General features: G+C 37.6%; 2 protein-coding genes across 2 annotated transcripts; one reads left to right on the top strand and one right to left on the bottom strand.

Moving 5' to 3' along the window:
• Positions 1-196: 196 nt before the first annotated feature.
• Positions 197-1,956, bottom strand: LOC114537677 (decaprenyl-diphosphate synthase subunit 2-like). The gene is made up of 3 exons (XM_028558775.1): positions 1,478-1,956; positions 722-1,056; positions 197-557 (listed from the first exon to the last, which is right to left on the bottom strand). Exons 1-3 carry the CDS (start codon positions 1,953-1,955, stop codon positions 201-203), a joined length of 1,170 nt encoding a protein of 389 aa, XP_028414576.1. The 5' UTR covers position 1,956; the 3' UTR covers positions 197-200.
• Positions 1,957-2,144: 188 nt separating this feature from the next.
• On the top strand, positions 2,145-13,392 carry LOC114537683 (erythroid differentiation-related factor 1-like). Its single transcript, XM_028558783.1, has 24 exons — positions 2,145-2,180; positions 2,374-2,457; positions 2,554-2,660; positions 3,151-3,214; positions 3,478-3,509; positions 3,607-3,700; positions 3,820-3,885; positions 3,961-4,040; positions 4,200-4,347; positions 5,060-5,184; positions 6,391-6,502; positions 7,333-7,395; positions 7,577-7,661; positions 8,082-8,134; positions 8,430-8,485; positions 8,573-8,614; positions 8,892-9,117; positions 9,398-9,454; positions 9,635-9,700; positions 9,912-10,513; positions 10,779-11,012; positions 11,274-11,556; positions 12,330-12,485; positions 12,597-13,392. Exons 2-24 carry the CDS (start codon positions 2,422-2,424, stop codon positions 13,371-13,373), a joined length of 3,564 nt encoding a protein of 1,187 aa, XP_028414584.1. The 5' UTR covers positions 2,145-2,180; positions 2,374-2,421; the 3' UTR covers positions 13,374-13,392.
• Positions 13,393-14,051: the final 659 nt, after the last annotated feature.

The raw sequence follows: 14,051 nt of genomic DNA on the forward strand, positions 1-14,051 counted from the left end.
CTCTAATACAGACATCTCTCTAATACAGACATCTATCTAATACAGACATTTCTCTAATACAGACATTTCTCTAATACAGACATATCTCTAATACAGACACCTCTCCAATACAGATACCTCTCTAAGACACACACCTCTCTTTCTTGTACTTTAGAAAGACTGAACTGAACCTCACTCAATATTTATGAAATGCCAGGCCATTATTTATTGTACAAAGCCATGAGATATCTCACAAGATTATCCAAGCAGTTCTTAGCTTCAGAATTTGGAAAAATTTCCAGACTTTTCAAAGCTGAATTACCATAGTCATTAGCTAAGTCTTCAAGACTTTTAAATATTTCAAAGCTTTGCAGTTGTTCCTTCATAGTTTTTTCCACAGAGATAAAGGTGTTCAGAGATTTTGTAAGTTGATCTGGAGATAGAATGTGCTTATTCTCTATGATTGCTGCATTGTTCAATGAGATTGTTTCTAATTCACCCTTGAGTTCTTGAAAATCTTTGGAGATTTTCTGAAGATGGGCCAGGTTCTTTCCAAATGCAAAACCAGCATCTTCATACTAAAATTAAGATAAATTTGATATCAAACACACATTGCACACTAATTAAATTGCTACAATTGGTTCAATTCACTTCCAAATTGTTGACAAGTTCTTAAATGAAATCATAGCAAGTTGTTAGGACAACCTGTGGAAAATCTGGTTTGCTTAAAATAAGAGTTTACCTTTGGCGACAGTGAGCATAATTTTATTGTTGCCAAACAACTTTTAGCAAAGAGACTCCCTCGAGATTTGAACCCAATATCTTCCCAATCATCCAAACTTGTATCTTGTACAGTTTTATAATCTTTGAGTGTTTCACCTTCAACAATATCACCAATAACGCCGGCCAAAATATCAACAACTTCCGCATTTTCCAGTTCAGATAAACCAACCGATGCCTTGGCAAGGAAGAAATCCCCAGTCAGAACTGTTATTTTATTCCCAAAGTTCATAATCTTGGTGTCATCCGAAGGTTGGAAGTCTGAATTATTTACCATACCAAGATGAACCATGTACCCTGTAATATGACATAAGAATAACACTCCAGTTTCAATCTCATTATATAGATCAGTTTCAACAGCACAGGGGCACAGAATACCTACCAGAAGTGGAACTCTATACTATTTTTTCGTAAGTGTGATTCGTCATGATTCGTCACTTAGCAAGTGCATTTTTTTGAGGTAGTCACCCCCCTGCCAATACTAAAAATGGCTTGATTTTAGACAATGGCAGGGGGGTGACTACCTCAAAAAAATGCACTTGCTAAGTGACGAATCATGACGAATCACACTTACGAAAAAAGTACAGGAGTTCCACTTCTGTAAGGTATTCTGTGACAGGGGTGACAAAAAGGGTAAGTCTGGGACCTAACCCACATCAAAATTTTCCTATGGGGGAGGGGGGAGGTCTGGCATGTAATACAATACCTGGTACCATACCTGCATTAATCATCTCGGCAACCTCCGCCAGTTTACGTTGTTTCTGCTGTATCCCGCTCACCTCCTCTTCTCCCAGGGGGGGGGCACCCCCTGACATTAACCCCTTTCCACATCTCGACAACAATAATATAACCAGCCCCACTGTATCAAACCCCTCTGTGCCATCATAAAGCAAATTTCGAGCAGTTTTTAACAACGGATGCCTAGAACCAACCAATTTCTTACTATGCACCAAAACATTTGAAACCTCATCGCTCAAAAGGCAACGCAGTAGGTTGGTCTGATACCCCACAACTTTCTCCGCCGCAGACGCTAAATTATCCAACTTTGACGAGCTTCCCGATGAGTTTAACCTCCTCGAAGCAAAACAAATACTCGCAGGTTCATATTTCAAGCGTTTAACAAAATTTATGTATCGCAGGGGACTTGTAAATGCGAGTTTTGTTGGTGAAATTTTTTGGAAAAATTGAGCAGCCATGTTTGGGCTATACAGAACAAGTTGATAGGATTAACCTGGGTTTAACGTTAACTCGCTGGGTTAACCCTAATCATCCATAAAACTAATCTGAAACGTAATCTTAACTTTGATAATCGCAAGGATTAAACTCGGATATTTAGGATTTACCGAACCTGATCACCAAATTTGAGAAATTTCAAAATGGAGGAAAAAGATGATTTTGAAGAAAATGATCCATCAGACGAGGTAAAAAATAACTTGGATTTGCCCGGAAAATGCTCGGTTTTTATGCTTTTTTGCAAACTTCGGTATGCATCCTTTGTGCAAAGGCTTTCTTTGCTTGCTCTCTCTTGCAAATTGCGATGGTAATTTTGCTTTTAAAACAAAGTTTTTATGTAAAATCTTGTGTAAAATTTTATGACCTTGTTCATCGTTTTAGGCTCAAACGCCCGACGTCAACTCAACGGCTGTTGTTAAATACACAAAAATGGGACCGATTGAAACATATTCAACGTTAGAACTTGTAAGTCATCAAAGAACTGCCTTGCAATTTCTATATTTCAGTTGTTGAAGCAAAAAATATCATCAAATTGCGGTCTAATGAGTCTATTTTGTTTAGAACACGGACATAAACCAGCCTCCAGATAATTGGCTTCACGACAGTCTTCAAGGAAGGTTTAGTAACTGGACCTCAGCCAGACATGAGCCTCCAAATGACTTGTCAAGGTATAAATGCTCTGCTTGTGTGGTTTTATTTTCTCTGAGATGTGGACCACTTTGCTTGTAACCTTCTCCTTTGAAGCAGAAGTCATCTCAACCTGGTGCAACTCGCTTTTACTAACCAACCACACAGTATAATTGCTAGCATTCAACTCAATTTCACTGAAATATACAGGCGCCAGTTGTATCAAGCTTGTTTGGCTTAAACAGTGGATAAGTCAAAATTAAATAACACTCTTACATCTCTCTTGAATGAGTCAACTTGAATATTATGCACTGAATATGTAGTTGTAAACAGTATCTTTGTATTAAGGTTAAAAACATTTAGTTCGCTTGTTGAATGGACGATAGACTTGCTTTCTATTTTGAACTTATCCACCGTTTAGGCTAAACGGGCTTGATACAACTGACCCCAGATGTTGGTGATTATAAACCTGTTGTATCACATTGAACTAATGTACCATATTATTGGAGCTTTGTTTTTTTATAAATCTAGTTTTAATATGGCCCATTCATTTCTGGAAAACATTGACGATGTTGACGTCATCTCAGACGCAGAGGTAATATTCGATTCCCAGAATTTCATTGATTTTGCTCCCACAAGACTGAAGTTAACTTGAATAAAAGGAGTGTATGTGTAAAGGAAACAGAATAAACTAGAATGAAATGAATGGACTTGTAAACATAGTGAACTGAAGTAGATTATAATGGAACAGGGTAAATATTCATATCAATGAAATCAAACTGGAATCACAAAGAACCAATGAAACAGATTAGCCAATAGCTTAGTTTGAATAACATAAGACTTTTTAATCTCTTTCAGAACATAAAGAAATTGTTAAAGATGCCTTTCAGGTAAATTTGTGCATTTAATGCTGTGTCTGTTGGTACAATTAATCAACCTGATGTAATTCAATTATATTTCATGTAAAACTACTGAATATATTTATAGCAAAAATGGAATAAGTCTGAGTGTGAACAAAGTTGGTAAAACATTACTTCTGGATGAATTTGATGTTCAAAATGTCCTCAGCCAGGCTGCACAGGTACAGTAAAGTGAAAAATCACTTTCACCAAGTGCATATCTTTTTTGCAAAACATTGAAGAACTCTGTGCATTTTCTCTCAGACTGCCATAATTAATGCCTCACAATGTTGGATTTCAGAAAGAAAAACTTGAGGATATGCAATGGCTACAAGATGTTTTCAGCGAAGAGGCGAATATGGAAAAGGTAAGTGACAAAAATGATCCTAATCTCTTTTTTTGAGAGCTGATTTGTCAAATATTTGAATGGTTCTTTCTTTAGAATCAAACCTCGCTTCGAAGAAAAAAAAATCCAAGAGACAGTCGAGAGAGAAATATGATGTCAAAATTCTTGTGTTACAGGTCAGTAATGTTATGTTTCAGCAGGATTGTTTAGGGGGGTTGAATTTTTGAGGTCACACCCTCTGTCAGTTCTGAGGGAGATGTTTCAAGCATTTGAAATATTTCCATCATTTTATTGCATTCTCTTATTGACTTGTAATCTACTTTCATTTCTATCAGTTCCCCTGATGTAAATATTGAGCCAGATCAAAATCAGTTTTCATCAGATATTACAAACCAGTCTCATAATGCAACGAACATTCAGACCATTCAACCATCCAGTTCCTGTAGAGACCTTGTGCCATTTCTCCCAGAGCCTTTTCCTAAGGTAAGATTTGCATGAACTGTTCACATGATTTATGATAGAATATAATATTGGACAGAAGATGAGACGAAGAGTGATACAGAGAACTTACTGGAACAAGCCTTTACTGAATAGAGAGGGGAGTTGATAGAAAGAGGGGCTGAATAGAGAGGAGAACTTGATGGAGAGGGGGTTGAATGGAAAGTAGGACTTGGTAGAGAGGGAGGGGCAGAAAAGAGAGGAGGACTTGATGGAGAGGGGGGCTGAATGGGAAGGAAAACTTGATGGAGAGGGGGCTGAATGGGAAGGAAAACTTGATGGAGAGGGGGCTGAATGGGAAGGAAAACTTGATGGAGAGGGGGCTGAATGGGAAGGAAAACTTGATGGAGAGGGGGCTGAATGGGAAGGAAAACTTGATGGAGAGGGGGCTGAATGGAGAGGGGAAGGTGCTGCTGAGACGAGAAAAACCTGGTGGACAGGGGGACCCTGAATAGAGAGCAGAACTTGAGAAGAGAGGGGCTTTTTAGGGAATACGACTTGGTGCAGAGGGGGGGAATGGAATAGAGAGCAGGACTTGATGGAGAGTGAGGGCTGGATAATATAGCAAGAACCTGGTGCAGAGGGGGGATGAATAGAGAAGAAAAATTGATAGGAAGGGGCTCAATAGAGATAATATAAAGTGGAGGGAGAGTTTATCATATCAGAAAAACTCTGATGATCTAATTTTTGCTTTCAGCCCCAAGAAAAATCACGATTCCAACGAAATGTTTTATGGAAATTTGAAGACACAAAAATGTTGATCGGTTCAAATATGCCAATATTTGGTGGTGGGAAATACCCGGCTGTCAGCCTGAGATTGAAGTAAGAAAGATTTCAAATCATATATTTATTATGCTGGGGCCGGTTGTATCAAGCCCGTTTAGCTTAAACGGTGGATAAGTTCAAAATAGAAAGCAAGTTTATCGTTTTATTCAACAAGCAAACTAAATGTTTTTAACCTTAATACAAAGATACTGTTTACAACTACATATTCAGTGCATAATATTCAAGTTGACTCATTCAAGAGAGATGTAAGTGTGTTATTTAATAATTTTGACTTATCCACCGTTTAAGCTAAACGAGTTACGAGTCCCCGAGCGTGCAAGGTTACTAATTCCGCTGGGAGATTTATTACACCCGGGTATTGTGAATGTTACTCGTGCGCACGCGCACAATTTGAACGAGTGAAGACTGGTAATTAGCAACTTGCTGATTGGCTAAGACGAAACGTTTGTGTTTCAGTGAAAAACGTCAGCAATTTAACGGTCATTTTGCAAAGTATTTTTTAAAAAAATGTTTTCAAAACACAATATGAAACAGTTTAAAATATCATTAAAACTGGAAGAGTTAGCAGTGAAAAGGAACAACTTGTTGTTGATAATCCTTGAAATAGTAGGTGTCTACTTTGTTTATTTCGAGGTTTATTTCATGTTTGTTGTACGAATACATTTTATGACCTTGGTACAGTATGTCGTTTTGCTCGGTTTTGCGAAAACATAACCGACTATTTAAGCTTTACATCATCGTTTTAACTTCAAAAAGAGTTTTTAAAAGCGTTATTCGGAGTTTTGATATAACAAATGTATCGCTTTCAAGCTTTTATAGAGGCGACTGCAATCACAGTATGAATTCAATAATCGAAAAACAACATTCGACGTATAGTGCTTGGTTATTTATATTATTTGTGCTGTTTTGATGTTTTGAAGGCTTAGTTATAGTGAAGTATCAACTCTCACTTAAACTGTGAAAGTCTATAACTTCATGCAACGTAATACAGCAGGAAAACGGGTGATTTCACTTCACCTTTAATTTTAATACGACTGTGTTTGTTTCGGAAAAGTTTGAAACATCAGCTATCGACTTTACATTTAGGTCATTTCAAAATATTGAAGGTTAGGTCTGTCTAGCTCAGGAAATATTTTGCTTCGTTTGAAATGGCGAGGGGTTGCTGCATGCATGTATTTCTAGTATTTAGGCTTTAGAAAGTCAGTGTTCTCTTTAGTAACATTGGTTCTTCATTATTCTCAGCGACTGCTCCAAACCTATCAATGTTTTGACCGGCCTGGATTACTGGCTTGATAATTTGATGTGTAATGTTCCTGAGGTCGTTATGTGCTTTCATATGGATGGTATTGTGCAGGTAAGGTGATAAACTAATAATGATACATGGCTTTTGAGAATGACAGTTTACATGAGAGTTTCATCTACTATCATTGCTTGATCAAACGAGAACAAGAGTTGCATGAGAGTTGACAAGCGAGAGTTTACATGAGAGTTTCATCAACTATCTTTGCTTCATCAAACGAGAACAAGAGTTGCATGAGAGTTGACAAGCGAGAGTTTACATGAGAGTTTCATCAACTATCATTGCTTCATCAAACGAGAACAAGAGTTGTATGAGAGTTGACAAGCGAGAGTTTACATGAGAGTTTCATCAACTATCATCGCTGGATCAAACGAGAACAAGAGTTGCATGAGAGTTGACAAGCGAGAGTTTACATGAGAGTTTCATCAACTATCATTGCTTGATCAAACGAGAACAAGAGTTGCATGAGAGTTGACAAGCGAGAGTTTACATGTGAGTTTCATCAACTATCATTGCTTGATCAAACGAGAACAAGAGTTGCATGAGAGTTGACAAGCGAGAGTTTACATGAGAGTTTCATCAACTATCATTGCTTGATCAAACGAGAACAAGAGTTGCATGAGAGTTGACAAGCGAGAGTTTACATGAGAGTTTCATCAACTATCATTGCTGGATCAAACGAGAACAAGAGTTGCATGAGAGTTGACAAGCGAGAGTTTACATGAGAGTTTCATCAACTATCATTGCTTGATCAAACGAGAACAAGAGTTGCATGAGAGTTGACAAGCGAGAGTTTACATGAGAGTTTCATCAACTATCATTGCTTGATCAAACGAGAATAAGAGTTGCATGAGAGTTGACAAGCGACATATTTTCATGTCTAGAAATACGAGCATTACAAAACAGACGAACTTCCACTTATCGAAGGAAGTCAATTCTCACCTGGGGTAAGTTGTTCCAGCTGTCTTTCCTGAAATAAGCTAAAATATCCCCAAATCAATCCTTTGCATCTAGACTCGGGGTTCTACTGACAGCAAACCTACGAATGAGGGTATTCCTTTGCAATGATTCTTGCATTGCTTCACCATCAATATTTATAACAAATGCAGTGTGATATTATGTTTCAAGGTAATCAAAGACGTGGCTAGGAATATTCTATCATTTTTAAAATCCAACTGCACTTTGGAAGGGCACACGTATTGGCTTTTCAAAGGTACGCTGAGTCGGTGAGACCTTTTTTTGTTTCCAGAAAATGCAGAGTCTTGAAACTCGCAGAGGGCAGATTTCTGTGAAAATCAAGACTATCGTTCATCGCCGTTCATATAAATCCTGTCCTTTCCATTTATGTAAAAAATTCAAGGAAGGTTTAGTATATAATCGCCCTAAAATGATATAATCATATCTTTCTTTAAGGCCATGTTACATGGTGCAATTTATTCTTGCAGCTTGCAATGCAATTCTACTTCTAAGAGATGTAAATTAGCGAAGAGTCTTGCAGAAGATAAGTGCATGAAGTGTAATAAACACAAGAGTTTCGTTGTTCCCAAATATGCATCTCTCAAAAGTAGAATTGCATTGCAAGTTGCAAGAAAAATTGCACCGCCTAACATTGCCTTTAATCTCTCTGATGCAGGCCACGGTAGCGATGTTGTGAAGCTTTACGATTTAACTTCATTATGTGACAAGGTATTAAACTAAAAAAATCTTATAGAAACCGAAAAGAGGCCATCCTCTTGAGACAAGGCCGAAACTAGAACGATAATTGGGGGGGAGGTGTTTATTCATATATTCAGTACTGCCCGACGGATTTATTTTATAAGCACTTCGAGCAGAACTGGGTATATGAATAAATACCCCCTCACATTATCGTTTCTAGTTTCGGCCCTGTCTTTTGGCTTTGACAAAGCAAAACGATGTTATATTACTTGCTTTATAAATAAGCGCTCACTAATACGAATCTGTGATGAATATCTCCTTGTAGACCTCAGACGAGTCGGCTAATCCGTTTAGCATACCAGTAGCAATGTTACTTTACAGGTATAGTGATTGCTATTTACTGGGGATTTTTTATATAAACGTAAGAATTCTTCGACAGATTAAAATATCGAATATTTTTTTATTCAGAGTGGCAAAAAACATGATGAATCAGACTACGATTACAGACAGGTAATAATGCTTTAAATATATGTGTTATCAAAGACATGTTTCAACGTAACTTGTCTGAAATACAACCGCTTTATTTGATTTCAATTTTCAAATATTTAAAATTTCATTGAAAAGCGAAGTATTTGTTATAGGTAATAGCATGGATAATGCAATAGGATTAGCGATTTTATTTGTGTGTTTTTTGTAATGAATTTCATCTGAAGATGGAAAATGAAATGTATTATGAAGGTTGAACATTGCTATTCTAAAAATGCATCCATCGTTCTTTTTGTTTCAGGGAGCAAAATATGGTTCAAGTTTTGCTGACAAACTGTCTTGATCTCCTTAACAACGAGCCTCGACCTGACGACCATCTTGAGATAATTACGTCATCGCATTACCTCCTAGCTGAAGTGTTCTCATTGGCTGATCAGAGAAATGAAGAACAAATTCTAGGAAATACAGCAACTGAGGAAGGCGCTAATAGCGAATGTCGAGATGACGACGCGTTTCCCTGGCCTAAGGTGACTCATAGATTTTAAAACGAGAATATTTTTTAAAGACATCGTTGGTCGCATTTAAACCAGCTACCGCCAGCCTCGTAGCCAGGCGCTTTCATATTAAAATAAAGTTGCATTCAGTTATTATATAGAGGTCAGGTGAAAAAAGGCGAGTGCGCAGGGGTGCTTGGGGGTGCTATCGAAAGTGCTCTTTTTTCTATTTTTTGCCTACATCGCGCTACCTTAAGATAGAGTCTATTGTTGGGTACAAACTCACAACTAATGCGCTCATATTTCTTTTTAGACGTTAGCCATCAGCGATCTCTCAAAATCAAACAATTTCGAAGAATCATTCGAAGAGGTCAGTGTTTTTCTGTGAAATTTAAACCAGCTGAAATACCTGTTGAGATTACAATAGCCTTGCGTATAATCCCAAAAGTATTTTCTATTGAAAATGGTAAATCGGTTTTTAACTTTTCATGTAAACATGAACTATCTTAGGTTCAATTGACAAAAAAGAACTGAACACATATTTTTTTAGGTCGCTGTTGATGTTCCAGTGAACGTTCATGAAAAACTCCAAATTTCATTGTCGCATGTTGTTAAGGTGAGGTCATTTGCAGATTTTTAAAATTCATTTTTACTTTGGTCTTTTCTTCTTTTAAGCTAGCGAGTTCTTGCGAATTTGTGCACAGAAAATATCGATCAACTTTCAATCTATATGTATGGAAACGATTTCTGAATATCGTTTGAACTCGCTTTGTAAGAGTGGAGGCATTTCACGAGACTGCATTTAGCGTTAACTTCACTGTTTCTAGGCTTTGAAAAGTCTTCGCAGGTCTTTGGAAGATCGTAAGTTCTCAGCCAACGAGACTAAACGTCAAACGGTGCTGCCCAGTCGTCCCTACATCCTAGCATTACCTGACGCGACTTTCACAGCGAAGACTGGTGATGAATTTGTCCCCCACGTGACCGAAAGTGAGAGTACCGATGAAATGACCCCCCTGAATTTCAACTTCCGCCAATGGCAAGGCACCTTTGAGTCCGTTCTGATACGTAAAGCCGCTGGACTCTATTCGGATTTAGCATCGCTGGCTCACTCCGACCGCGCCCACGGTCTTGCACTGCGGTATCTTCGGCTATCCCTTCTACTGCTGTCTTCATACCGTAATCTTGAATGGGTGAATTCTAATCAAGAGTTGGACCTATTACCCACAGTGCTCTGCGGGTGTGGTGACGTATACATGTCAATGGCGAAGTCAGGTGATCTCACGCAGTGCTTGGAAGCAAGTGAAAAGGATTATGGGACAGCAAACGAGTGTGATTTATATTTCGATGCAAACTATAGAGTTGGCAATGAGAAAGTTTACCAACTTCAAGTTGACTTTACCCCTGATGTTGAGAAACTCTTGCTGAAAAGGTATTTTGCAATGCACCCAGATGTGGCCTACTTTAGTATTTTACTCTGTCTAATGTCAGACGATTTTACTCATCAGTGGAAGAGTACTGTCAGTTAATAAGTTAACAAAACTATCTGTCAGTGTCTCTTGTTGACCCATTAGCTTGCAATGCATCCAGATGTGACCTACTTTAGTATTTTACTCTGTCTAATGTCAGATGATTTTACTCATCAGTGGAAGAATACTGTCAGTTAGTTACATAAAACTATAATTTTTTTCTTTTAGTGAAAATCTTTATAAGCGAGCTTTAGACGTTTCAAATGACTCCTGTCAAATTGAGCGTCTAGTAACCGTGACCAGAAGACTGGGAAATATTAGAAATGAACTTGGAATGCTTTATATGAATACCGCTGTTGATATGAGTGTTGGCGCGAATGATGAAACACCGGAACTTTACTGGAAGAAAAGTTTGGATGCGTTCAGCGCTGGGATACGAGCCTTTGAGGCCGTTGATGACAGGTACTCGAGTCAAGGTTTCCTAAGAGATGATCCTTAATGGACCTCTAGGAAAAACAGTTTAGAACTGATAGAGCTATCCAGTATAAATAAAGTTAGTTTAGTTTAGGTTTCCTTCTGTAGTAACACTGGATCAATAAGAGATGATCCTTACTGGACCTCTAGGAAGAACAGTTTAGAACTGATAGAGCTATCCAGTATAAATAAAGTTAGTTTAGTTTAGGTTTCCTCCTGTAGTAACACTGGATCATTCTGTGTTTTCAGACAGAACGTGGCTCTTCTTCACTCAAACTCTGGTCGTTTGATGCGTCTTTGTGCGCAAACTCTTTTCAATCATTCTGACAAACAGGGAACAATCAGCGCCCAGGAAAAGGCTTACTACATTTCCGCTATTGAACATTACCAGAAGTCACTTATGAAACTGGGGGAGCGAAAGTCATTCCCAGAAGTATGGGACCAAGTCACGTGGGATCTATGCGGGACTTATTACACGATGGGAACCTTGGTTCAAGATTATTTTTCATTGGAAGATTCTGAAACTGAAACAGTAAGTATTCGTAATGAATAATCTCTTGTTGACAATCAATAATCATCAATTAATAATCTTTTAGTTGTCTTTTAGTTGTCCTTTTAGTTGTCCTTTTAGTTGTCCTTTTAGTTGTCCTTTTAGTTGACTTTTAGTTTTCCTTTTAGCTGTCCTTTTAGCTGTCCTTTTAGTTGTCCTTTTAGTTGTCCTTTTAGTTGTCCTTTTAGTTGCCTTTTAGTTGTATTTTTAGTTGTCCTTTTAGTTGTCCTTTTAGTTGTCCTTTTAGTTGCCTTTTAGTTGTCCTTTTAGTTGCCTTTTAGTTGTATTTTTAGTTGTCCTTTTAGTTGCCCTTTTAGTTGTCCTTTTAGTTGCCTTTTAGTTGCCTTTTAGTTGTCCTTTTAGTTGTCCTTTTAGTTGCCTTTTAGTTGTATTTTTAGTTGTCCTTTTAGTTGTCCTTTTAGTTGCCTTTTAGTTGCCTTTTAGTTGTATTTTTAGTTGTCCTTTTAGTTGCCTTTTAGTTGGCTTTTAGTTGTATTTTTAGTTGTCCTTTTAGTTGCCTTTTAGTTGTATTTTTAGTTGTCCTTTTAGTTGTCCTTTTAGTTGCCTTTTAGTTGTATTTTTAGTTGTCCTTTTAGTTGTCCTTTTAGCGGTCACAGTCAATAAGCATTTGTTGGTAATCATTAATCTCTTTTTGATAATCAAAAATCTCTTTTTGATAATCAATAATATGACTGTTTTGATAAACAATAATCTCTTGCTGATAATAATCTGATTAGCTTTGTTGTCTCTCGTAGTGTGAGAAAGAAGTGTCAGATTTGATGTTCAAATCTTTGAAACTTTGCGAAGGTTTGAAATTTTCAAACGAGGAGATGAATTCTGACGTGAAACATCGAATTGGCTCGATTCACTATCGTCTAGGTTCACTGTATCACAATTCTTACAGAATGTTGGTAGGTTCCTCAGTTTAAACAGAGTTTAAATTCATATTTTCAAGCGAGTTTTACTTTTGATTGTAAAAATGATAAAATATAAAGCTTTACTGAAATATTTCTGTTGTTCAGTCTCCGACCGACTCAAACTCGAAAAAGAAACGGCACCTCGCGGAACTTCACTACAATAAAGCCGCTGACCAGATTGACGTGACGTCATACCCGACCGAGTGGCTCAGACTAAACCTGGAACGAGTGGCCTTGTTGGAACACCAGCTCAGCAGCGCGCGAAGCAAAGGGAGTGGGGCAAGTAAGATCTATGATTCGATATTGGAGCTTTTATTGGAATCAAAGCATGCATTTGAAGCATATAAAGGTGGGACTGATACGTTTTTATCGCGTGATAACGTTGTGTGTGAGAGAATGGGTCCTAGTCTTGAGGGAAAACTTCATTTTTCTGGGGAAACAAAGTCTGAAAATTCCAGCAAAAATGAAAAAATTGGGGAAGTTTTAACCAGTCAGAAACAGCCTGTTGGCACTGCCGATAATTCTGGCGACAACTCGGCGCAATACGGGACAAATTATTCGGCCAAACAGGACAGGAATAATGAACTGGGAAATACGGTTGATGATGACGATTCAAACGAATTTTTAAATCTTCTTCAAATTTTTGAACAAAGATTGAAAAATTGTCTGAAGGAGAATCTTAAACTTCGTACTGGTGGTAGAGCTACCGCGAGCACGCAGGAGAAAGAACGGGAGAACGTTCTTAAACGGATATTCGAGGTCACGCTTCGGGCAAGCGTGACACGGAAACCCAAAACGTCGAGTCCAGCAGAGCTGTGTAAAAATGTCTTGGAAACTATCGCCGTTATAGAGAAATTGCTAAATAATACTGATATAAATTGATTTAAAATTTGTATTTAAAACCAGGCAGAAAAAATATGAAACTATGATGTAAACTCTCGCTTGTGCAACTCTTGTTCTCGTTTGATCAAGCAATGATAGTTGATGAAACTCTCATGTAAACTCTCGCTTGTCAACTCTCATGCAACTCTTGCTCTCGTTTCCAACTAAAAATTAAAAAGTCGCGAGAAAATTAGCGCGCGCGCGTTTATGACATCAAAATTAGTTTTATGACCTCAAGAAAACTTCATTTTGCGTTTAATGCGCGCTCTGGACCCGAACACTTTTCAAAATTTTGAAATAGCGAGTGAAAAGGGTACGAAGTTATGGAAGACTCAAGTAATTTTTCAGAAAATGATAATGATCGGGCTACAAGGTAAGATTTTGAACCGTTTCACTTTAAAATGTCGATAATTGTTGCATGATTTGTTTATTTATTTATATCATTGTAGCTGTGAATCAGAATCAATTAAGGAAAGCCTATGTTGGGCAGATTTCTTCAAAGATGTTGGCACACAAGTTAGTATTTTGTTATTAATGTCATTCCTAGGAAACATAACATAATGCTTTTCAGAAAGACTTTGCAAAAAAACTCTGTCAGAAACTCTTTAAACAAGACACGATTTTGTGTGGAATTTCTTTGAAAAAAGTCTTTAAACATATATTATTTTGAGCTCAAAA

The sequence above is a fragment of the Dendronephthya gigantea genome, unplaced genomic scaffold (genome assembly GCF_004324835.1).
Source record: "Dendronephthya gigantea isolate DGI-Jeju-01 unplaced genomic scaffold, DenGig_1.0 000161F, whole genome shotgun sequence".
In the NCBI taxonomy this organism is placed as follows: Eukaryota; Metazoa; Cnidaria; class Anthozoa; order Malacalcyonacea; family Nephtheidae; genus Dendronephthya; species Dendronephthya gigantea.

Coding starts and splice junctions, on each gene's coding strand:
- LOC114537677 (XM_028558775.1), bottom strand. CDS start 1,955: ATGGCTGCTCAATTTTTCCAAAAAATTTCACCAACAAAACTCGCATTT. Junction 1,057..1,477: donor TGCCGAGATGATTAATGCAG/GTATGGTACCAG, acceptor GTCATATTACAG/GGTACATGGTTCATCTTGGT. Junction 558..721: donor TATGCTCACTGTCGCCAAAG/GTAAACTCTTAT, acceptor TCTTAATTTTAG/TATGAAGATGCTGGTTTTGC.
- LOC114537683 (XM_028558783.1), top strand. CDS start 2,422: ATGGGACCGATTGAAACATATTCAACGTTAGAACTT. Junction 3,215..3,477: donor ACGTCATCTCAGACGCAGAG/GTAATATTCGAT, acceptor AATCTCTTTCAG/AACATAAAGAAATTGTTAAA. Junction 11,557..12,329: donor AAGATTCTGAAACTGAAACA/GTAAGTATTCGT, acceptor TGTCTCTCGTAG/TGTGAGAAAGAAGTGTCAGA.